Below are 24640 nucleotides of genomic sequence, written 5' to 3'. Positions count from 1 at the left end.
GTGTGCACTGGGCAGCCCACTCAGCACCTTCTCTGTGGAGAAACGGCTTCTCAGCCGCATTGGTGACCATGTAGCTGAACAGCTTGGTGCGCTACAGGGGCAACAGCCCAAAGACATTGGTGCCCCTCACACCTTTCTCTGGGACATGGTCAAGCACACATGCACACACAAATGCACCTGTACACGTGTGGGCACATTGGGATCGATTTCTCATCCCCCTCTGGTCTGTGCCAAGGAAATGTGAAAGTGACTTTTGACAGACCAGATCGCACAGAAGGCACTGATGCTCTGAAAGCTTTGGCTGAAGATGCTGGGGTGGATGGTGCTTCTCACTCCTGGGTCTGAGCTGCCCTCCCAGTGCTCTGCAGGTGCAGGTGGAGCTGAACAGTAGCCTCTTTGCCAAGCTGTTGTTTGGAACTCCCTGTCACAGGCACTGACATTTTGTTCTGGATACCAAGTCTTAGCAAATGCAGCCGTGAGTTGGTGTGGCCCAGGGAGGAACAATGAGGGGGTAGGTGGGGGCAGGACCCCCAGTGTTCAGGCTGCCTCCAAGGACCAGCCTTGCATCTCAGGTGAGCAGCCTTGCCAAGAGTGAAACCCCAGTCCAGGGCTCAGCGGGAGGAAGCAGGCATGCATGGATGCTGCCCAGGTGGCAGATGGTAGGCAGCAGGCAGGAGGGCTGGGTGGAGGTGTGGCCATGGGATGGGTTTGATCCCCTTGCATTGTGCTGTGTGGCGAGTCTTGCATGGAGAGCTGTCCATTCACTAGGGCCCATCAACATCTGCAGAGTTGCTAATAAAGTCTTTGGATGTTCCCAGTTCTTCCATCTGCCCAATTCCATTCTTGTGGGCACGCAGGCTGGCTCAGGGACACCTTCTCTAGGATCCCAGCTTGGTTACTCATCAACATGGCTGCTGAGTTCCCACACCTGCCCTGAAGACCCTTCACCTACGGCCACGGAGGGCAGCTGTTCCAATCACATGCCCCATAGCCTGCGGGTGGACTACCTCAGCCACATCCTGATTGGGAACCTCTGTGTCCCGATACACTTAGGGAAGCAAGGACAGGTACTGTTTCTGACACAAGAACATGCAAGATTGAGAATGGTTTTCTCTTGTTTTGAAAATTGGAGCAATGTGCTTTCCTGAGCATTGGGAAAGAGTGGTAATGGTATAGCAAAGGGAGGCAGTGCCCAAAACATGCCACACACTTGAACGTCCTCTGTGCATGCCAGAGGGCAGGCATGGTGCCTGGTCCTTTGGATGGTTGTAGAAAAGGACGCTGTGTGCTGGGTGGGAGGGAAGGATAGGAATGCGGGAAGGAAAAAGCCACCTTTGGACACCCACTCCCACGGTGTAATAACCACAGCATGTAGCCAAACAAAGCTGGTTAGGACAAAGCTACCTGGGGGAGCTGCCACCTGCCAGGCCCTGCCTGCCCTCCCTGCCTTCCAGAAATGTTTTCTGTAAAAGAAAGTGTTCTTTGGAAAAAAGCCAACCACATCCTCATTCCAACTCTCTCCTTAATGCAGCTTCACAAAATTCCTGGGACTTGTCTTGGGTCCTTGAAGAACTCGGACTATGACATGGATGGGCCCCCAAATCCACACTCCCTTTGCTTCCCTCTTTCCCTCAGTGCAAAGTCTTGCCTGTGCAAAGACACCACTTTTAATTATTTTTTTTATTAAAATACTGTTATACCCAGTGGAATGCAGCAGCAATCCTGGTACAGGGTGGCATAACAAAACAGCCATGTTTACATTTTAAATATTTACGATAACTTAAACATACAGACAGACATCAAGGTCTTTGGCAGAAAACGTTCACAGCACAAAAAATACTTTAAAAGAAATACCAAATATTAATCCAAAATATATTAAGTTGGTTTTTTTCCTTTCACAATATTTTTTGCCTTTTTTCCTCTTTTTTTCTTTTTGCTTTGTAAACAATGCACATGAACCAAATGTATTTTTTCAGCTTTAAACAGGGGTAGGGGAATTAAAAAAAAGTATGCAATTGTCCAGCAAATGCAAATGTTTAAAAAAGGAAACTTGAGGAACCATGGGAATAAAACAACACATACAGAACCTAAAAACAATAAAGGCAAAAAAACAAAGATCCTAGGAGACCTAAAAACAGTAAAGACAAAACTGCTAAAACCCACCAATAGCTCCTGGGGCTGAATAGGGGGACTCTATAAGACTAGAAGTCAGTCACTGCTGTTGACAGGCTGCCATGTGGGCGCTTCACCCCGATTCCAGAACATCTGGCCTTGTGTCGGGGCGCTGGGCCTGGGCGGCGTGAGGAGCCAGCCTCATGGGCGCCATTTTGGGATGCGGGCTCCATTCAGAGGACTGTTTGAGTCATATCTCCTAGTTCGTTAGCCAGTTTTCAACAGCATAGCTCCCTCTCCCAATCCCTCCAGGTGGGAACAAACACACTTACGAGAACAACACAACTTCTCCAGTTTCCTCAGAGAGAACTGGTGCTGGGTAGGGCCACCCAAGCCCACAAGAGGGCATGGCGGATGTTCACGTGTGGTGGCTCATTTCATCTGGCTCAGGGTTTAGAACCAAACTGACGGGATGTCCCAGGGACAGGAGCTGTGGAGTCATTTCAAGAGGCTGGCGATGGGGGTCCCATGGGCATTTAACACGGGGCTCAAAATGGAGGAACAGGCAGCCAATCTTCCGTGAATCGAGCAGCATTAAAATCCATGGGCCAAGAACTTGAGAAGGAGGAATAATTGGGAGGCCAGTCAGGAGTTTCAGGAACTGTGGCGGCAGGGACAGGAGAGCACAGCCGAGGAGACAAATCCGAACCAACGTGCCTCAATCTTCTGTTCCACAAGAAGGGGAATTATATACAAACTATACAGTTTCCCACTCAGATGACCTCTAACCCACACCAAGTGAGAGAGTGAGGCAGTGGCTTCTGCAAAATACACACCCTCAGTAGTCCCCAAGAGATTCAAGTCTTAGTGATTCCAAGGAGGCAGTGAGGAATTGAAGGGCAGGTGAGGTTGGCTTGGACCATACTTAGCCAGAGAACAACATGCTGACTCGATTAGTGAACCAGCCCACCTGGTGTCCATGGGCAGCCATCCTTGGAAATCAGTCCTCCAGACCAAATATCCCCTCCTTCCCTGTCTGAGTACCAACTGGTGAGGGAGGGAGCCCAGCTCCTTTCTGAGCTTTTAGTTGCCTCCCCAGCAGCAAGCCTTGGGCAACAGGTAAAGGCTGAATCCTCATTCTCCACGGGCCGGGAGGAATGTGGGCAGAGAAGCAGGTCCTCTGGGGTGCTGGCAGTCTCACGGCTCTCCTCTCCTCTGCAGCACTCCTCCTGAGCTCCCGGGACCAGACGGTCAGTGGGAACTAGTGTCTGGTTGGGGGAAAGTGGGAGAACAGCTGCTGGAGGGGGCTGCTGGAATGGCCGAGAGTGGCAGAGGGCCGAGGAGGGGAGGGAATGGCTCAGAGTCCCCAGCACCATCTCCTTCAGATCAGTATCTCCACCATGTCTGGTAAGTCCTGGACTCTGGATGTAGCTACAGAGTCTGGAGAGAGACAAGAACACAGGCACATGCCAGTGAGTGTTACCAGATTGTTTTTTAAAATTCTGAAGAGGTTTTAAGATAAGGATCTTTCTTACCAACTTTTCCCACCTCCGCTGCCCAGGTCCCCAGGTCCCCATAACTTGGCTGACCAAGCACAATGCTCTGTTCCTTCTAAGCTACTGGTCCAGACCACCAGCCTCCCATGTAGAAGATGGATTTGTTTATAACTTTGAACAGGTTGGAGGATTTGGAGGGAGGACGCAGAACCCTGAGGGAGGCTGCAGCATTCTTTTCATGCCTGTGGTTTCCAGAGATCATGAGGCACAGGCAAGTATGCAAAGGCCAGTGTGAAAGGGGGATGGAAAAAGAAATGGCATCTTCTCAAATTTCTCCTTCCCTGGACTCCTTTTAAACAAAGTCTTCTAACTTGAGAGTGCCATCAGGAAAACTTGCCAATCTCCATTCTCTTAGATATACAGATTAGCAATTAAATGTGTAAGGAAGACTATGAAAGAGGAGTAAAATGCCTCCCACCCAGCTGCTTTCTTTCTGAATTCTGGATCTGTCTCTATTCCTCTACTCATACATCCAATCAGCCTCATGTTCACACTGACAAGGGCGAGACACCCTGCTCCGCTCTCACTGTGCAGGGCTCCCATGGAGCGTGGCCAATGACCAAAAGCAGGCCTGCGAAGAAACGGCCTTGGTGTTGCAGTTCACACCCCAGTGTGCCCTCCGCCCTGCCTAGCACCAAAGCACGGGGGAAGAGTGGGACTTACCCAGAGAGGCTGCCTTCTGGCCACTGCTGCACCCCAGAAGGCTGTCGGGCTCTGGTGCCAGGCAGGCAGAGGTGCTATCTGGCGGGCCATCGGTCTGGGTGCTCCCATCTCTGCTCCCATGTTTGGCATGGGCAGGGAGGGAAGCTGTGGCCACTGGCTCCTCTGTGGCCACCCTGTCTGCTGGAAAAGCAGGAGGTCGATGATCACTGCTTTGCTTATAAGATGTGGCCCTGATGAAGAACACCCTAAGTTAACTGTACCTACTGGGGACTCAAGGCGATGTGGGTTGCTCTTGATTTGCAAGAACTTTAAGACTAAATGCTCCTGTTTTCAAATGAGAATAACTATTAGGTTGGATTGTTTTGAATGGTGGAACCCTTTGTAGATTAAATTTCTAGAATTTCTGTGGCATCTGCTTAGAAGGAGGGGCGGAGAGGCCTTGTCTAGAAGGTACATCTGCACAGGAAGCTACATTTTTCTTAGATAGTTAAGCGGCTGGGGCCAAAGCATGATGTTATGGATATGGCAGGCTGAGCACCCCTCTTTGCACTGACAGGGCAGCTGTGGGCTGTAGGGTCATTAGTATAAGCTGACTCCCCTGGTAGAGGAGTCAGAAATCCCTGGCTTCCATGAGCCTCAGTTCTGGGAGGACAGTCTGGCAATTCATGTTCATGCCTGGGAGAAACTTCTTCTCTATATAATCTACCCACCAGCCTCCTCTCACCTGTAGCCAGCCGAGCAGACGCATCTGCTTGCCGCTCACTAGCCGAGAGCCCTTGCCAGCCCTGGGGTCCTGCCGCTGCAGCCACGAAGACAGACGGCACTGACTTAGCAGGCCGCAGGGAGCCCTGGGTGGCCTTGCCAGGGTCTTTCCTGGAGCGTTGCTGAAGGACCTTGATCACTGCGTCCTTCTCCAGGATCTGGGCATGGAGCACCTTTAACCTGAGGGGTGACAGGCCATGCCCACATCATCAGACCCACAGATCCAGAGACTTCCACCCTCCCCCACCTTGTACAAGCTGGAGGAAAAGCCCTCTCTACAGCCAGCTGGACCTTCTTGCCCTTGCAGCAGGGCCTGGAGTGGGCCTTCAGAAATATCATAGCTCTGGAACTTGATGCTCTTAGAGCCCAGGCTCTGAAAACCACCTGTGCATGAGGCCCTGGGTCCTTCTCATACCAGCAAAGGTAGCTCAGCAAGGGGTGGGTCGTAGAGTCACTGGATGATAGGAGTGGCACAACCCTTGTCCTGGAGGGCAATGCCCCAGAGACAGGACGTAGAGGCTCAGAGCCTTGGACGGCATCCAACATCCCCATAGCCAGTCTTCCAGGCAAACCAAGGACTCAGCTGGTTGGGAAAGAGCGTGCTTACACTGTTTGGTGTGCCAAACATGCAGGGTCAGCTCAGAGCAGGAGTGATTGCTGAGCTGTATGGGGAGAGGGGCCTGTTTATCAGGGATCAAGAACAGGGCAAGGACTGGACACTGTCACCCCCATCACCACCCCCAGTATGGCCTGCAATGCCGAACCTGCTTTCCATCTCCTGATGCCTGTGGCTACCGGCGAGCAGACCCTCATTGAAGCTGCTGCTGGGTGAGGGCTGGGGGGAGTGTCGAATGAGAGTGGTGTCACGCTGAGCAGCGGCTGTGGCAGCTGCGTCCATGGCAAACTGCCTCATGGCACGTTCCTCCAGATACTTCTGCTCCCACTTGGTCATGTCGGCCTCCAGTGCCAGGATCTGCTCCTCCTTCTCCCGCAGTTGCTCTGACAGCCGCAGGGCGCTGACCTCTGGGGACCCAGCACTGCCACTGCCACCACTGGGGGTGCCTGCCTGTCTCTGCAGAGCAAGGAACATCATGGTCAAGGCTGAAGCTTGTGGTGTGGTGACCACTGATCCTTGCCCGCCATATCACACACTCCCCTATCCTGCCTCCACCCAGAGACAGAGGAAGCAGCACGGGTCCCCACACCCCTGCCCTGAATCCTGTGGCCAAGGGCATAAGGACCCTCCAAACTGGGAAAGCAGTTGCCATCAATACCTACACTGGGACAACTGGTGTAAACTAGAACAGAAGTGAGCAAAGCTCCTGCTTTGCTCACTCTACCTCTGTGGGAAGGGCAGGGTTGGGAGCGGAGACGAACTCTGTCTGGTTTGTAAACACCAAGAATTGTTTACGCAGAAGTCCAAAGTGAGAATAAAGTCTCAGGATCTGGGCAACTACCTTCTCTCCTGATCTTGGGGAGCCATATAAGAGCTGGGTGATCTCTTACATCAGGTTCCTGACCTATTTTCTGTAGAGATCAAGGACACCAAGCCCTGTTGCTTCAGAGCACAGGAGTCCCCCGAGGCTGGACAGAGGCCAAGTGGCAGAGCCTCTGCCAAGGCTGGTGAGTGGGAGGTACCATGCAGCAAAGCTGGACCAGAGATCAGTCACCCTCACCACCTTCCAAGGGGGCTGTGGCCTAGATCTGAGCAGGGGCTCCCAGGGTCCTTGAGCCTGACCTCCAACCCTGGAGTCCGAGAGGAGGAAGGAAAGCGGACATCCTCAGATGCTGCCCTGGCTCTGCCACCTGCACAGGTCTTCCCGGCTCACCTGCTGAGCACGCAGGGCCTTGAGTTCCTGTTCCAGGCGCGTCCGCAGACGCAGCTCCAGCTGCTCCCGCTTCTCGCAGGCTGCCTGCAGCTGCCCGAGCGCCTGCTGCAGCCGCTCCACCTTCTCCACGTAGGCCTGCTTCTTGCGCAGCTCCTCCTCGGCTCGAGCCGCCCGGCCCTGCGCGTTGCCCAGAGCCTGCTCCAGCAGCTCCGCGCGCCGCCGCTGGTCCTCGATGGCACCGCGCAGCAGTGTCATCTCCCGCTCCAGCCTCTCCTGCTCCTGCTGCTGCTCGTAGCCTGCAGAAAGAAGGGGCTCCATCAGTGATGACAACCACCCTGGCTGGCCCCACTGCCTGCTGGGCTCTGTGCTGACCACCGAATGAGCAGTTGCTTCTCATCCTCTCCAAAGCACTAGGAGTTAGGTACCGTTATGAACCCCGTTTCATGGGAGAGGAAACTGAAGCTCAGGTTAAGTCAGAAGTAAATGGCAGAGCCCAAGTCCAGGACCCTGGCAGTAACAACTGGGCTATACTGCCTCTCTGCTGGGACATGAGTCTGCCATGGGACAGACCCAAACACTGCCCACTTGTGCCAGGTGCCACCATTTCCAAAACATAGCCACAATTTCCCTTGAGCCTTATGATGACTAGGAACTGGTCATATAGGAACTGTGATGCCCATATACAGATGAGAAAACAAAGGCTCAGGCTAAAGAGGGAGAATGAAGGAAGGGAGAGGAGAACCACTGTTTGCTGCCACACGAGCCATGCACTTATACATCTTACTCCACTGAAACCTCCAGTCCCTCAAGATAGGATTTGTGACCTCCAACTTAAAGGGGAGGAAACAGACGGTAAATGGTGCTGCCAAATGGGAACCCAAGTTGGCCTGGCTCCAAAGGCCCAGGCTGCTTCGGGCCGTGGTGTGAGGCATTTGCATTTACAGGTCACCCAAAGTGGGCTCCTATTGCCACATTTCCTTCCATGGTCTAGGGGGACCACTGAGATGTGTATAACCAGGCTCACAAAGGAACACAACCTACGCAGCACAATGAAAATGGCTATGGTCCAGAGATGTGCATCTGAGGATACAGCTATTCTGACTTTTAAGTCACCTTAGTAATTGCCCAGAGAAACTCTGCTAAGAGACCTCTCCCCATGGCTGGGAAAGACCCAAGCCAGACCACAGAGCCCTCTAGCTGGTGCTCTAGGCTTCGATCCACCTTCCATGTACCTGCCCCTTGGGATTCAGGAAGGCCCTGAGGAGTGGGTCGCTGCCTGCCTTGCTGGAGAGCAAGAAGGGGGCAGGGCTATAGGGCCAGCCCAATGAACCCAAAGGCACCGTCTCTAGAGCAGGACTTTGATTCAGTGGGATTCTCTGTCATAGTGAGATTGTCCTATACCGTGCCATGTAATGCAGTGGCCACTAGGCATACATGGCCATGGAGCACTGGAAATGTGGCAAGACAAAAGATCTGAATTTTAAATTTTATTTGATATTCATTGCTTTCAATCTTTGGGTCACATATGGCCAAGTACCTATCATACAGGGCAGTGTAAGTTCTGGAGTAGAAGAGCAAAGGCTTGGGACCCTGGGCTGCAGAAGGAAAGATTCATTTACTCAGGGCCCTAGGGCAGGGCAGGGAGGACACAGGCAACCCAGGTCAGCTCTCAGCTCACTGTGGATTTTTGAAGATTGGGCCCAGGCTGGCCTCATTCTTTGCCGTGGAGGGAAAGTCCAATAATACTGCAACTGATCTTTTCATACTCTGCTGGCTTAACATCCAGTGAGTGGGGTGGAGGGGCCCTCTGCCTCCAGCAGCTTCCTGCAGGCTTGTCCAACCTCTAAGGCCCTGTGGGGACTGGGAGGCTTCAGACCTCGGTCACCCTCAGCCACTAGGGCCCTGAGAAAACCACAGACCTGTGGGATCTTGGGGAGAGCTCCTCAGCAAGAAGTATGTGGCCAGGGTCGGAGTGGAAGAGGACGGGAGAGACCAGTGGAGGGGCAGTGGCGTTGATGGCAGGAAGGCAGAGGGAGGTGCAGAGGGGATGTGCCCAGGGCCAGTGAGGCCCCTCATCTCCCAGTCTTTGTGTTCACCACCCCTCCAAAGCCCGGTGAAGGCAGCGAGCACCCCAGAGAGCAGCAGAGGGCGGGCCTGAGTGGAACAGCCCAGGGCTCTGGAATGCCAGGCATCCAGGTCACCCGCAGCTGCGAGATTAATGGCTCCAAGCAGGAGCCAAGAACAGCCAGGCGCTGGCCCACTCCCCGGGGAGCGGAAACGCCTCCAGGCCTCCTCCCCACTCCCCTTTGCAGGCTCCCAGAAACCCGCCTGTGACTGACTTCCTTTCTTTGGCAGAGCCAGGCCTCAAAAGTCCACCCTGCTCCACAGGATACCCCCAATTTGCCTCTCCCAACAATTCTTTCTCCCCAGACTCCCAAGGGCACCCCAGGGGTGCCCCTCCCCTTTCTCGCTCACTGCCATCACCTCCCTCCCAGAGACCAGCCAGGACAGCCTCGCCTACCTCCTGCCCCACCCCTTCTGTCCCCTCAGTGCTGTCCCCCCATTCCCTGCCCTGGGCTTCCAGCCCTCCTGGAAGGAGGACAGGGGTGCTGCCAGCCAGAGCTCAGTCCTCAAGCTGCTCCTCCACTTCTGGTCACCCCCTTCCATCTGCGCCACGCACAGGGGGTTTCCTTGATCCCCTCCTTCCTCAAAGCCACCTTTACCCAGACACCAACCACGCCCATTCCACTTCCCTGCAAACACCCAGAACATACTATAGCTCACAGCAGGCGCATACAATAGGAGCTCAGTAAATAATTGCTCTGCCTCTTCTGATTGCTAGCGCCTTTTCACCTCTTTTGCTGCTGAGCACAGCAGGGCTCCCTTTGCCGCCACCCCCCAACCCCATGCCCCTCCACTTGAGCCATTCAATTGCTCCTTCACACCCGGCCCACCCACCACCCCTGCCATCCCCAAAGAGCCTCTCTCTCTCAGGCCACCAGGGACCTCCTAATCACCAGTCTCCAGGACCAGGAACACCCTTGTTCTCTTGAATCTGTGGGAACTTGCTCCTTCCTGAAGCTCACCCTCTCTGGGCCTCCCAGCTGTCGCACCTTCCTGGGCCTGCTGCCACCCTCTGCTTAACACCTGCCAGGTGCTTAGCACAATTCTGCTAATGAACAAATAAATGAACAAATCAATGGACTAGTCCACGAACTCATCTACCCTTCAAGGATGCTTGGACCAACCCCTTTAGAGAGCTCTTTAGGAAGTCCCTGCAGGTTAAGCTCTGGGAGCATTTTTGGCTGTCTCAGTGCCTTTACTTAGCTGCCTTGTTATGGCCCACGTTCACCATGCCTTGCAGCTTCCCACATCCCCACTGGGCACCCTCAGCCAACTCTCCGGGAAACTCTCAGACTCCTCCTTCTTCACCCCACTCATCTCCGGGGCTAACCTGCACCCCCACTGCCCAGTGCACTGACCTGCACTGCATGATGGGCAGTACCGCAGCTCCTCAAAGTACCGCTCCCCAGCTTTCCCGTGGGTATCAGTTGATCTTTCCAATACATATGGACCTTATTCTTCTTTGGAAGCCACCCCACCCCACCCACCCCAGATCAGTCTAGTGTTGGGCATATAGTAGGCACTCTACAAACCTATGCCCAAAGTGCTACTCTGCAAGGAGGGCCAGTCCTCCGTGTCCGGAGGGGCTGCAGTGGTCCCACTGCCTGCACACCTGGCCAGGATTCTTAGTGGGCCCCCTACTCACTCTGAGCAAGCAGCTTGGCCACCATGTCCTGACTGCCTGCCTGGGCCTCCTGGGTCTTGCTTGCCAGGCGGCGGTTTGCAGATTCCAATCTCTCTGTTTCAAATGAAAGAAAGATGTTTTAGTGTCAGGGGAAGCTGCCTGTCAGGGGGTTTTCCCTGAAGTCCTATCTGTGGGGTTGCATCCTTCATGCTGGGGATGGGCTCAGAGGGGAGCCCCGGCTCCATCAGGGGCCATGATCTGGGCCACACGTGGGAGCTCCACAAGGGAATCCTAGGTCTAGAACACAGGGACAAGCATCTCTATCAGGGAGACTCCCAAGGAATCTAGGCCTGGCTTCCTGAGTCAATTCACATTTATTTTTGCAGAGAAAAGATTTTCTGAATTTCCTCTAGACTAGAGGACCCAAGCTCTCTGCAGATGCTCCCCAACCCTCTCCCTGTGTGACCAGCTCTCACCTCTAAGATCCCTGTTGAAGTCCTGCAGCCTCCTCATTTCACTGTCCATCTTGTTCCGCATGGTCTTCTCCAGGGCCTCGCGCTTGGAAGAGGCTCTTGTCAGGCTCTCATGGGCCTCAGAGAGCCGCTGGATTTCACTTTCCAGCTGTAAGAGGCAGACAGCAGAGCTGAAGGAAGAGCGGGGCTCCCAGGGGGTGACGCAGGCTGATCTGCTACTCTCTATCAGCAAAAGTGCGAGACGGAAGGATACAAAGCAGGAGCAAACGATCTGGGTGGCTACGGTGGGACAGTCAGAAGAGTGCAGCCTCCTGAGATGGACCAGACTGCTGGGACTAATAAGCAAGGGTCACAGTAGCTGCCCCAAGGATCTGACACTAAGTGAGCCCAGGGCCAAGTACTCTGTTAGTGGGTGCCTGCAGGGTGACTGAACACAGCTTTCCTGTGCCCAACATCCAGAAAGAAGCATTTTACTTCTGGCTGGCTTCTGTTAAGAAATCTGAGCACAGTGGGCCAGGAGTGGGCACAAGACTTCAGCCACATTCTGAGTGGTCTGACCTATCTTGGACACCACAGGACAGTCACGGGAGGCCTGGTATCTACTAAAGCTGAACCTTAGCACTGCACTGGTAAACCTTCACTCACGAAGGGGGCCCCAGACCCGAGCCTGAGCTGCTTTGCCTGGATCTGCTCCTGACCGTGGTCATCCACCCAGAGGGCCAGCCCGGCCCTGGCTGCCCCTCCCACTTGGCTGCCGGCAGGTTCTGCACGTGCTCCTCACTGGCCTGCCATTCCAACAAGTTGCTCGGTTTTTTCCAAGAGGAGGGGCTTTCTCTTTGGCCAGGGCTGGCCTGGAACAGACTTGCTGTTGTGTGGAGGACACAAAGGGCTCTCTGTGGGAGGTGTCCACGGGAGGGGGTGTGTGCAGGGCAAGGGCGCGAGTGTGCAGCGAGCTGGTGAATGGGCTCTTTCTAATCACCACTGGCAGCAACTGCTCATGCTCCAGGCCTGCTCTGCCTCCTCTCGGCTGGTCCCCAGCTGCCTGGAGTCAGCTTTGGAGGGGGCATGAGGGGTGAAGGAGGTGGTGAGCAGGGTTGGGGGAGAAACGCAGCCAGACACAGACTTTCAGGCTCCTCTGCCTTCCCTTAGGCTGTCCACTACCCAGTCGCCCCTTGCGGTCCCTCCCCTGCTGTCCCTCTGCGCCCAGCAGGGCCTACCTTCTCAATGCGGCCAGCCTTCTCTGCTGAGCTGCCCAGCTCCCTCTGCAGCCTCTCGTTGTCCCTCTGCAGCCTGGCATTCTCCCTCAGCACAGTCTCCATCTGGGCCAGGTGGGCGCTGCCCGAGGTGGCTGAGGAGGCCTGGGCGCTCACTGGCCCTTCCACCCCAGGTGGACCAAGGGTGCCCAGGGGGCCATGGCTGAGAGCAGCTGGATGTGGGGGTGGAGGGTGCTCCTGGGGCTGCTGCAGGTACTGGTACTGCTGCGGCTGCTGGAGGAACACAGGAGGCACCTGGGCCTGCAGGATCCTGGGGAACAGAAGAGACAGTGCTCAGAGACTGCACAGCTCCCACCCCAGAGCAGCCTCCTGTGCATGCTGGGAAGATAAGTAATTATTATTATTATTAATAATTAATAAATTGTTAAAATTACTACTGATAATTACTCAGCCTCGCTGTGTGTTAGGCAGGGCCCAGTGGTGTCTGTCTGAAACACTCCAGGGCCGGACAGCAGGGCCGTGGGCATTCGTGCTGGGAAGCTTCCTTCTTGTCCAGCCTCACTGTGGCCAGGCCTTGGGAATCAATCTGAGCACTCCTGGGCCTCCTAAGTGACTCATGCTTAAATAAGGTATCTTTAAAAAATGCAACCTAACATTTCTAATCAACACAAGGCATCTGTCATGACTTGAGCACGTAGCCTTCCAGGCCCCCAATGCCACTCGGTGGCTGGGCCCCAGTAGCTACCTACCCTGTGTCTGTTATGAGCCGCCAGTGTCAGGACTGCCAGAGCAGCACACTCAGGTGTTCTCCCTACTATTCTAGGTTCTGCCGCCCCGCTTGGAATCATTTTTTGAAGACTCCAGTTAAGGTAGGGCAGCGAGACAGATGTCAGGGTAAGTGTCTGAGCTCCAGTGTCTGACAAATAGAGGTTCCAGTCCTGGCTCCAGCTGTTTAACCTCAGCGAGTGCCTCAGCCCCATGGGGGTCGGCACTCCTTTGCTACATTCGGGGGTGGGGGGCTTGTGAGGACCGCCCCACACAAGGCCTGCTGGGCAGGTGGCAGATGCTCCAGAACAGCAGCCTGTCCTCCACTCCCAGTAGGGACCTCAGCTTACTCAGTTAAAGGATAAATGTGACCCAAATGCTGGATTTTCCTGGGAGTAGGGGCTGCCTCTGGCCTACCACAGTAGCTGAGCTTGGGGGACCATGCCCTACTGGCCTCTGGCCCCAGGGTAGCATGACCCTCAGGGCTGTGTTGAGGGAAGGCACGAAGAGCAAGAGGCACAGGGAGTCCAGGGGCCTTTCTGGGCCTTGTGACTCCCAGTGTCACAACTCTTCAGTTTCGCAAAGAATTTTCCAAGTCCCAGAAGGCCCATAAAAACTTAATTCCACTTCTGGGCCCATCAGCTCAGCACTCCTGCCCACCTATCCCTCTGGCCCTACCCCTATGGCTCCCCTGGTCTTCTCAGGCTAAAGGGAAAGTTCCTGCCCCTAACTCCTGACAAACAATCTTTATCTGATCAGCCAAAAGCACAGGCTGGGCAGGTGTACCTCTCCTGCTACCTGAGGTAGGGAGTGTCCAAACTCTCCCTTCACTGCTAAAGGTGGCCATTCTTGGGGTTGCTTTGAGAACTGGCTCCCCCCCATGCACCAGGCCAGGCAGACACAACTGGCATTCTTTGGGGATGACTTAGCTCCAAGAAAGAATAGTGGCTCCTTTCCCTTTGCACTTGCTTTCCCTTCCCCCTCTCCTACCCCCCGCCCCCCGCCTTTTGTTCTCCTGCAGGCTACTTCCTTGCCACGATTATTATCTTTTCCTGACAGTGTTCAATAAGGCTGGTCCAAAAGAAGAAACCACGACTCAGCTTCCGAAACTCTTCCTGACCGAGCCCTGAGAAGGGAGATAAGGTGGGAATTTGGAGCGGGTGGAGGTTGGAGAAAACCCACGAGCCTCTATCCTCCATACCAATGCCATCACGTCACCCATTTCTCGAGAGCAAGGAAAGTCATCTTTCCTAGGACAGGCCAAACAGTGGGAAAGTGGCGACTAAACGCATACTCAGCAGGCACGAAGAGAGCCAGACTGTGACCTTGGGCTACCTGAGGAAGAGACTAAACTTCTTGGGCGCCTCTGGTGGGGTTTCCTGGACTCCCCTGGGGCGAGATGCAGCAATGACGGCTGTGTCAGCTTCTCTGGAGAGGGTGCTGGGCCAGGTGAGAAGCCTGAGGCGGAGCCTCATTTCTAGGAACCTGTATTTCTGCAAACTGGGCTTTTCGCCTCTCTGCTGTCTTCTTGCTTCCATTCAGGCCCCTTATAATCCATAATCTACATGTAGCCACAGGGACCTTTTAAAAAGGTAAATCAAATTGCATCCTCTAACGGTTCCCTTCACACTTAGAATCGAACTCCAAGTCCCCACCCTGGGCCCAGCAGTCCACAGAAAGGGGCTCACCTGGACCCAGAATCCTCTCCTACTACAGGCTGCAGAAACATGGAGCACACAGAAAAACACAAAAGGAAATGAACAGTAGGGACAGGGCAGCTCCTCCCTGGTGTAGGATGGAGAGAAGTCTCTAAGGAGGCCCCCTGGTCCTTCCGGCCTCCCCTTAGTAGGAATGTATCCCAATTAATAGAAAGCAAGCTGTCCACTTTTTCTAAACAAAAAAACAAAAAAAACCTCCAAAGAAGGAGGTCCCATCTTCTTACTACTTAACTTGGAAACAGTTTGGCAATGATTCCCAACTGTGTCTTTAGGAAGTTCTTTCTGAAATCTAACCTTTAACTCCCTGCTGCAGTTCATATCCTCTGGGACTCCTAGCTACTAGAATGCTACAGCTAAGCAGACAATGGTATCTATCTCTGAATGAAGGCAAGAGGTGCCACTGACTTCTTCTGCGACTTTGGCTAAGTCCCTCTCTCCTCCAGGCATTAGCTCTCCCTTGTCAGGAAGGAGGGGGTTAGATCAGGCAGCCTCTGGAGCTGGTGGGGAGTGGGGTGGGGATCTTGCCAGTTCTGATGCAAGGACTGATCTGCACTAGGAGAAAGGCAACAGCGTGAAAGACCAAGGCGGGGGCAGTTACCTGACTTCAGCATGCTGGAAATGCGGGCTGCCGTGGACACGGTACCTCGGGTCAGTGACAGCAGTGGTGGTTTCATGAGCTAGCACAACGTGTGGATACTGAGGTGGGGGCCCACGGGGTTCCGGGCCCTCAGCAGGGGGGGCCCTAGGTGGGGGCCCCTGCTGGCTTCGGGCCAGCTGCGGGAAGCTGTGGGAGGAGCTCATGTGGCTGGGGGCCCGGGCGCCGTTCCTCTCCAGGGATAGCTGCATGAGCCGTTCACTCAGGGAGCGCACATGCCCATGCCTCAGCTCCCGCAGAGCCTCATCCTGTCGCCGACTGCCTCCCTGGGCTCCGCGAGGATCCCGGTCCCCAGCGTGTGGCCGCGGCCCGGCCTGCTGGGCTGCATAGTACTGTGAGTGGGCTTTGGCCTCCTCATAGGTGGGCAGCTCCTCACCCTTGCTGGGCTGTGGGCATAGCCGGTAGAGGGTGTTCTCTGCCAGATGGGTCTCACCGCCCTGGTGCTCCTGTCCCTGGGGCTCTTGCCTCGTAGCCTGTTGCAGCACCTGACTGTCCTCAGGTGCCAGGATCTCCAGGGAGGCCTGGGGGCTCCCTGTGCCCCCAGTTCCAGCCCCACCCCGCAGGGCCTGCTGCTGGATGGCCAGCAGTGTGCGTGTCTCAGTCAGGTTGCCGTAGCGCAGCTGCTCCTGGATGAGGCGGTGGAGGACTGTCCCCGAAGAGTCTTCCAGCGTCCTCATGCTTCTTTGGCTTGCACACACCTGCCTGGACAATGGCCAGCAGCACCTGGCCCCAGAGCACCTGGCAAGAGAAAGAGAGAGAAGAGCAATCAGCAGAAGCTCATGGGGAAAGGGAGGACTTTCTATTATTGCAGTGTGGTTGAAAGCATGAAGGTGAAGGGCAAGGCTGGCGCTTCACACAAGCTGAGTTTGTGCAAGTGCCCATGTTGCTACCTACTGATGAAGGCAGCTTAGCTAATCTCTGAGCCTCTGTTTCCCTGGCAGAAAAATGCAAAGAATACTGCCTCCCTCATGGAGTTGAGAATTAAGAGGCAGTGCTCTTAAGCTGGAGGTAAATCCTTGGCAAATGATTACCATTATAATGATATTCATGGAGACTTAACTATGCCTGAAGAAAGACAAACCAGCAGACCAGAAGGCAACCTACCAGGAGGAACCATGGCCCCTGCAGTCAGCCACCTATCACACAGCTGATAGTGACTCCAGGGTAGGCCTAGTTCAAATCTAACCACTTAGCTCTCTAGTCCAGGGGTGGACAGACCCCAGTGTATTGGCAGGTGATAAAGAATAAACATAGCCCAGTAGAAGCCCTAGGCAAACGGCTTCCAGGACCATTTGAAGAATGAAGCATGCTCAAGTCTGGCCTTGGCACAATCAACCTACCACCCTCTACCCCGCTGAGCCCACTGCCCGCTTCTCTCACTCTCCTTGAACAAGAGCTCCTGGAGGACAGGCCAGGGCTCTGCTTCAGCAGGGCTGCTGAAAGAATGACTCCGGGACTCCCTGTCATGGGATGACCTTGGCAGTCATTCTGCAAGGTGAACGGGAAGAAGGAGGAATTGTACCTGAATTGGTGAATAGGGATTAAAAAAAGAAAGGCTATAATAGGACAATGGTTTTGTGAGATGAGGCAAACAATTGCTACCCACTAAGGTTAGTGGGTCGGTTACCTAGTCTCTGCATGACAGTAATTGCACGGGAGCTCCAGGAAAAAGAAAGGATGGCATGACATCTTTGATTTTATGATTATTTCTCCCTGCACACACACAGGGCTAGTTGGTCCTCTAGGCACACAGGAGATAGGCACTCGGCATCTTTCTTGACATCAGCATCAAGAAAGCCCATTTTGACTTGGGCCAACTGGAGGAGTAAGGGAGAAAGGGGGAGGCCCTTGGTTGCAGGGACCTGGGGCCGCGGGCTGGGGACTGTGGACCTAAAGCACCGGGAGAGAATATCTAAGGAAGTTCTCTTCTAACCCTGGGCTCCCAGTGGCTCATGGCCTGGAAGGCTGCCCACCTCCCTCACCCAGCTTCCTTTCCACAGCCTCCTCCAACACAAACCTCCTAAGTGGGATTCAGCGAAAATCAAACAAAATCCACACTGCCAGGGTCCCCTGTGTATGGGGGATGGGGGTGGTAGTGGGAGGAATGTGGCCCTCATGTGCCACAACACTAGCCCCAGTGCCCTGCCTCAGTTTGGGCTTGGCATGTCGGCAGAGCAGCCATTCCCAGCCCATTCTCTCCCCCCAGGATTCCAGATGCCCAGAGCTGGGGAGTGGGGGATGAGTATGGAGAACACCTTTGTACCCACCCTTCCTGGCCCCCAACCAACCCCCTCTCCCCAATGAGGAGTACAAGTGCAAGACTTCAGCGTTACCAGAGGCAAAACAAGCAAACAAGAGTCAATTCGCCCTCAAGTTTCACCTGCAGGCGTTTCCTAAGTTAATCACTGTCTGGGCTGACTCCCGCAGACGACAGGGGAGCGGCAAGAAGGAATGCACAGCCTTCGCGACAGATTCCAAGCGCGCCAACAGTGTGCCTGGACTGGGAGCAAAGAACACGTCCGAGGCCTCTCACCGCGAATTTGTCCCAGGGAAGTCCCTCAGATGCACATCCTTTCAGATACCAAAGGGCTGAGCCGTTACTGAAATCTGCTTCTCCGACCGCGGCTCTGTCCTTCTGCTGCGCTAGCGCGCTGCGCTCTCTCAAAGCTGCTTTCCTAACCAAGCACACACCTCTGGCCTTCGCCTGGGCGCTCACTCGCCTAAGGAAGCACAGCGAGTCTCTAAGGCGGATCGCACCCGGCCAGGGCTCCCGCTCTACCAAGAGCACCCGCGGCCGACGGTGCGCCCGGGGCGAGCCGGTGAGGGTAGCCCGCGGCCGGGAGAGGTCTTTAAGCGTCGCGGGTCCGCCTCCCTCCCTCCCCCCGAGCCCTCTTTGTTTTCCAAATACTCCAGCGCTGACGTCACCGGGCTGGACAGCAGGCTGCATTCTTTCTAAGTGAGAGCCAATTCGTGGCTCCAGAGAGGATTTTCCAAGGAAGACAAAGAGGAATTCTTGGGCTAGTTGGGGGTAAAGACACCTGTAACCCCCACCTAACCAAATAGGCCCCCACGGCTCTTGCAGCTGGAGCTCCAAGGGACGCCTCCAGATCTGTTCCGCGCTACTACAGCCCCGTACCCCCGGCTCGACCCGCACCCCCAAACACAGACCCTGCTCTCCCCCAAGTCTGCCCCCCCTCCCAGCCCCAGGGGACCCGCGAGCCCTCGAGAGCCCCCCAAAGCGCACGGCGCGGGGCTCCCAGGGCGGAGCGGCCCCTGCTCTGCACTGCGGCTGCCTCGAAAGGGCCCCGTGAGGACGTTCGGTCCGCTGGGCTCTGACTCCCGGGAAAGGCCGGGCCGCGCCGCGCGGAGACTCGGGCTTCGGCTGGGGCAAGTCTCTCCCGGCCTCGCGCGCGCTCCGGAGCGCCAAGCGGCCTTCCTTACCGCTGCGGCCCGCGGGTGCCCGGTGCAGTCGGCCCCGACAACACGGCCCGGCTCGGCTCGGCTCAGCTCGGCGGCGGAGATGTGCTCTTGGCTGTGGCGCCGACGCTCTGGCTGTTCGCGCCCCAGCTCGCAGCCCCAGGGTCGGCCCGCGCCGGAGGCGGCTGCTATGCCAGGAATGTGAGAGTTTCAGGTTCCCCCTCCGGATCAAAGCGAACCACAAATAACCTCTCAGCGCGCCGCCCTCCTCCGCCCTCCGCCCTCCGCCTCCTCCCGTTCCCTCCTCCCGGCCCCCGCCTTCCTCCGGGGAGGCGGCGCTGCGGCCGGGCGCCCGGCCGGCCCCCGAGCTCCGTTCCCGAGCCGCGCAGCGCCCTCGAGGCCGCGCTGTGGCCCCTTACTCCGCCCCGCTTTGCCGTTGGAGCTTCGGGGGCCCCTTACCGCCTGCACTCGCGTCCGCGCCTCGCCCTCGCCCTCGCCCTTCATCCCTAAGCCCAGCGGCGAGACAAGGGATATACATCGCGTGTCTCGGGGATTGCTGTGGGAGGGGACTCCAGCGGGTGCGTGTTGTAGGGGGACTGAGGAGGGTCGGGGAGGACTACAAAGGAGTCCATATCCGCTCTGCTTGGACAGTGCCCCGGGCGAAGAGGTAACTCTGGTTCCAGCCCCGGAGCCCCTCCCCTAACCCCCACTGCTTTCACTCCCTGCGGCAACCTTTGAATTACACTTTTGTTTACAAACACCTTCACCAACTCGTTTATGATCTGTCTCCACAGGAAATGTGAATCTGGGTGGAAATATCTGGGTAATTTGACCCACCTGCCACACCGAATCACCTGTCGCCAGGCGCTCTGTCCAACCCTTCCCCAAGGTAGTAACCGGCGCCCTTTACGCAGAACGCACGGTGTGCCATCGTCCGCTTTCCGCCCAGTCATCCGATTCAGCCCTCCCAGTCACTCCCCGAGGGAGTTCTATTATCCCTGTGTTATAAACGAAGAAACCAAGGCCCAGCGAGATTAAGTAGCTTTCCCAAAGTTACAGAGAGAGAGGCAGGTAACCACTAGACTGCTCGGTTTCTCATTCTCAAAACACCTCTGTGGCCGTCAGATTTGGAGTCCCTAGATGAACAGAGCAGACTCTGGGAGCCCCCCTCTCTCCACCTGCCTTCTCCCTGTACGGGCCTCTTCTTCACCTTCCCCCACACCCCTGACAGCCTGGGGCCCTCCCTCGCGCCTACTTCTGTGACTCCTGCTGTTCCTCTTCTGCATGGAATCTTATCCTCTGCCCCCAGGACCCTGCCTCTCCTACCTTCCCACTAGGCTGTGACAGTGAAAACCCCTTCTTCAGAAAGCCTGCCCTGACACGCCCTCCCCCACCCGCCAGCAGCTCTCTGCCATTCCTGAGCCTGACCACACAGGGCCTCTCAACAGGTCCGTGGCTTCGGTCCCCCTGGAGAGCTAGGGCTGATTTCTACCCCTGCGCAGTCTTCCCCTCCTCCCCTCAGCATGGAGTTGCAGTTACCAAATTCACTGGAGGGAACCAGGGACGAGAAAACTTCACAAGCTCAATAGCCAGAAATGTTGTTAATTTTTAATAAAGCTCTTCCAAAAAGTGTGTGTATGTGTGTGCATGTGGTTTACTTGGAAGCCAAATATTGCATTTCAAATAGTGATTGGATCTGAGACAAATGAGGAAATGGATTATTTGTGACAAGCTAAGGGATATTTGGCCATCCAAGGACCACCTCACAAAGAGAAGCTATGGCTAGTATACTACTGTGCTAACTAGACAGAGTAGGTAGCAATTTTAGACATGTAAAGGAAGAGGTCCCCAGGTAGCCTTCCCTTATGGACAGCGTTCTTCCTGGAAACACTTGGTGGAGGTATGAGAGTGGGTGTGGGCATGTGCACTCTGAGGTTTCGAAATCAGGGGAAAGGCCACATGAGATAGTCCTGTCTTTCAGGGGTATTTGGAGGGACACCTGACAAATGCTTGACAAACATTCCTGAGATGGTTGCAGAAAGGGGCCATTCAAGGCAGCTGGAGTCAGGGAGGTACATCTCGGAGTAGGCAAGCCTGCTGCAGATCAAAACAGGCCCCTGTGACTGCTTACCTCTGAGTCCCAAAGGGATAGAAGGAGGAGAGGGATGCCAAACCCAGAGGGGAAAGTTGCATGTACTTTTCTTCTGTTTCTATTCTCCTCCTCTCTGCAAGGACAGAGGGCAGGACTCCCAGGCAGGGCCAGGCCAGGAGCCTCAGTGGAGCCTGCCTGAGCTGGCAGCCACATTTGGCTCTGCAGGGTGGTTGGGTGAGAGGGTGACCACAGCTCAGATGTGCCAGGGCAAGTGTGCACAGGGGGGCCCTGGGCCGGCCAACCTGTTTGCATATGAATCTTCCACTTAAAGCAGGGGAAGAGAGGCTCCCCTAGTGAGCCAGGGCTTTCTTCCTCCCATGTTTGTCTCTTTTGGTCTGCCTTGTCCCCTTCTTCTTTACTTCCCCTCCTCCCACCATGGGTTATGATTCTTCTGAGATGCAAGTGTGGCTGGCTGGATCAGGAATCCTACCCAGGAAAGATGCAGAGGTGACCCAGTTCTCAGAGTAAGCCAGGTTAGAGGCCTTTGCTCTAAAGAGTGCAGCTCCCAGGGTTGTGGCCACATCATAGGTGTGTACCATGCTTCATGCTTCTCAAGGGATCTAGGCACCCTCACCCTGCCCCTCCTTAGCCTGGGTCTGGGCCTGGGTCTGGAGTGTGGTCTCAGTCTGGCCCTGCAGCTGCATTCTCCTGCACCCAACCAGAATACGAAGACAAGTTCTTAGTGGAACCCTAGGAGCCCCCTCCCATGGAGCTGAGAAGGAAATGGGCCCCCTCACTTCCCAAATGGTTGATTAGTGGAGGAGAGGCTCCCGGGTACAGATGGCAACATCAAAAGAAGACTGCTAGTTGTGAAATTCCCTCTTCCAGCTCCCCCTGAACACTCCCTTTGACAGGTTATGGGAACAGGAAGCCTACTAGAATTTGGGGCAGGAAGCAAATTCACAGGAAGAGCCTGAACACTGGGATGGATGTTCCAATTCTCTAGTTCCAAGAGCAGAAGAGGAGACAAGTGAAGGCCTTCTTCTCTTTGTCCTTCTGCAACCCCCTGCCCTCTCTTCACCCCTTCTCTGCCATCACTGGAAGCAGGACGTTGCTGACCCTGCCTGGGAGGTCCTGCCCTCTGCCCTTGCAGAGAGGAGGAGAATAGAAACAGAAGAAAAATACATGCAACTTTCCCCTCTGGGTTTGGCATCCCTCTCCTCCTTCTATCTCTTTGGGACTCAGAGGTAAGCAGTCACAGGGGCCTGTTTTGATCTGCAGCAGGCTTGCCTACTCCAAGATGTACCTCTTTGACCCCATCGCTACCTCTAGGTTTTATCCCCCCAGCCCTCTTTTTCCACCGCTGCTCCCTCTCCCTTTCACTCCCACATACCAGGCCTGGTGCCATCAGGCACAAGTGGCCTCACAGGGTCTGTGTCTTTGGAGGTTAAATCCTCCAAAGTTGGAGCATTTATGAAATTTGGCCCCATAATGGTTTAGCTAAGATGGTGCTGTCCTAAAAAATGAAGGAGCCTTAACTTTCCAAACTGCACACACTCCTTGAGCCCTGGGCCTTCCCCTGTGGCACTTTGCATCTGGTGCCCAGGGCTGGGATGATGCTTCCTGCAAATGAGGAAGGAGCTCTGGACACTGTTCCTACTTCCCCCTCCTTCTCTGGGGTCTGTGGCTGCCCAGAACCTCCACAATTCCCAGTTCTTCATGGAAGACGTGTCTAGTGGATACTGGCAAACCAATGGATAACTGCAGGAGCACACTCCACAGTTTATTTTTGTCTGGGCAGCCGTCAGGCTGGGGAAGGAATAGAGTGGGGATTTAAGAATGGGCACATTCAGTCCAGTGCATAAAGGAAGACCGTTTTGAAACATCAACTTAACCCCAGACATCAGCCTTTTCTGCAAAGCTACCTTGTACTAAGTTGGTACTGATTTGATGCACAGGCCGCTGTTGCCTGGAAATATCCTCTGCTTTCAGCAAGAGGCTGCAGGGAATATGGGGAGGACCCTGAGTTTGCAGTCCTTGTAGGAAAGAGCACAAGGCAGGGTTAGCGCTGGGGCAGGGCCGGTGTGATAGAAGAGTGCCCCCTAGTGAGCCACATCCCCAGCTGCTGGGGTCAGCTCAGCCCAGGGCTCCCTAGGTGGGGCTTGGGTCTGGGGTTGAGGGTGGGTGTGGAGGGAAGAGGGGGAAGTGGGGGAAGAGATGTTTGGGACAGGGTTTCTTCCTGGTACAAATATCTCCTAGATCCTCCAAGAATGGACTAATGGCTCCAGTTGTATTTCTGAGATTTCCTTCCATTTCAGCCTCCTGCACTTTCACATGGTCTTTAAAGAGACAGCATCTTTGTTTTAACACAAACAGCCTTATGTCATTGACATTGGGGAAACACCTTGCAGTCACTCACCCATTCATCTTTCCATGCATCTATTCTGTCATGTGTTTCATACATTCAATCAACAAACATTTCCTGAGCACCCTCTCTGAGCCAGCCCCTATGAGTCAAAGGGGGTCTCCATCCTTGCAGGCTACTGGGTACAGAGAGAAGGAGGCAAGAACACTATAGAATGGTGCATTACATCTTAAAGGAGGAGACTGTGGGCACAGGAAGGCATTCATGGCAGGCTTCCTGGAGGAGGTGCTTCTCAAGATGAGTGCGGAAGGCCAAGTTGAACTGTGAGGTGTCATCCCCAGGCTGACACTGCAGAACCTGCACTAGAAGCACAGACCCCTTGGTCCACTAAAATGAAAGCGGGAAATGTTGAGCTATTCTTAGGTGGTGACTGATGTGCAGACACCCATCTGTCCTCCCCCAGGAGTAATCCTGGGAACGAGGGACCATAAAGGGCACAAAGAAATGGGTGTGGGCCCTGGATATGTTCACTGTTTTGATTGTGGTGTACATACGGCAAGAGTTACCAAATTTTGCACTTTAAACAGGGGTGGTTTATTATATATTAAGCATGCCTCAGTAAAAGAGGAAAAACAGTCAAATAGTCTACAGTGCAAGAATGCAGTGCCCTGTTCCATTAAGCTCCATTCCAAAGAGACAATCACTTTAACTCTTTTAGATATTCTGTATTTACACTTAAATTTCTATAAAATATTCTTCTTTCTTTTCTATCTCATTATGTTTCTGTTTTAGGTATTATCTACCTACTTCCTACTATAAAAAATTAGCATTACGCACCACACACATACACACACACATACACATTTCTCTCCTCGATCCTCTTGACATGGTTACATGGCATTTTTGCCTAAATTACTATCCAATGTTTATATTATTGTGATTATGTAAATATTGTTGATAGCAGAATCACATATTGTGCCATAATTAACTTTCTTTTCTTATACAACTTTTGTCTTGATTGGAGTGAAATGTTGTCTCATTTTTCATTTCCTTGGTGTTCTATGTATTTAGCATTAATTTGTGCCCCGATGGACACACAGAACTCTAAAATTCCCCTCAACGAATGTAGACCCTTTGGTGTCCTATCGGGTCCATCGCAGTCAGGTGGCATCCCTCCTGGAGAGCTGGGGACAGCTTGCTCTCTGGTCCTGCCAAAGAGCTTTCATCTTGAGATTTCCCTCCATCTCCGTGGTGGGCTATCCCCTCACTTC

The 24640-nt window shown here is 54.5% G+C and overlaps 1 protein-coding gene across 5 annotated transcripts; it reads right to left on the bottom strand.

Moving 5' to 3' along the window:
* Positions 1–1098: 1098 nt before the first annotated feature.
* AMOTL2 (angiomotin like 2) lies at positions 1099–19979 on the bottom strand. Of its 5 annotated transcripts, XM_069475407.1 has the most exons (11): positions 19757–19979; positions 17098–17100; positions 15439–16233; positions 12361–12667; positions 11147–11291; positions 10692–10784; positions 6923–7218; positions 5858–6165; positions 5056–5273; positions 4332–4508; positions 1099–3552 (listed from the first exon to the last, which is right to left on the bottom strand). In XM_069475407.1, the coding sequence occupies exons 3-11, from the start codon at positions 16170–16172 to the stop codon at positions 3494–3496; spliced, it is 2337 nt and encodes a 778-aa protein (XP_069331508.1). In that variant the 5' UTR covers positions 16173–16233; positions 17098–17100; positions 19757–19979; the 3' UTR covers positions 1099–3493. The 5 variants fall into 5 exon arrangements, with proteins under 5 accessions (XP_069331508.1, XP_069331505.1, XP_069331506.1 ...); XM_069475404.1 differs by lacking the exons at positions 17098–17100; positions 19757–19979 and adding an exon at positions 19410–19499; XM_069475405.1 differs by lacking the exons at positions 17098–17100; positions 19757–19979 and adding an exon at positions 18937–19045 and having other exon boundaries at positions 4332–4511.
* Between the last annotated feature and the right edge of the window lie 4661 nt (positions 19980–24640).

The sequence above is a fragment of the Eulemur rufifrons genome, chromosome 7, assembly GCF_041146395.1.
Source record: "Eulemur rufifrons isolate Redbay chromosome 7, OSU_ERuf_1, whole genome shotgun sequence".
In the NCBI taxonomy this organism is placed as follows: domain Eukaryota; kingdom Metazoa; phylum Chordata; class Mammalia; order Primates; family Lemuridae; genus Eulemur; species Eulemur rufifrons.
The sequence above is the reverse complement of the archived record's forward strand: the minus strand, read 5'-3'. Positions and strand labels throughout refer to the sequence as shown.

Excerpts from the sequence above, each read along its gene's own strand:
- AMOTL2 (XM_069475404.1), bottom strand. The coding sequence starts at position 19,450 with ATGTATATCCCTTGTCTCGCCGCTGGGCTTAGGGATGAAGG. Across the intron at positions 4,509-5,055 it reads GTCTGCTCGGCTGGCTACAG|ACAGGGTGGCCACAGAGGAG; the intron begins GTGAGAGGAGGC and ends CTTTTCCAGCAG. Across the intron at positions 3,553-4,331 it reads CCAGAAGGCAGCCTCTCTGG|ACTCTGTAGCTACATCCAGA; the intron begins GTAAGTCCCACT and ends GTCTCTCTCCAG.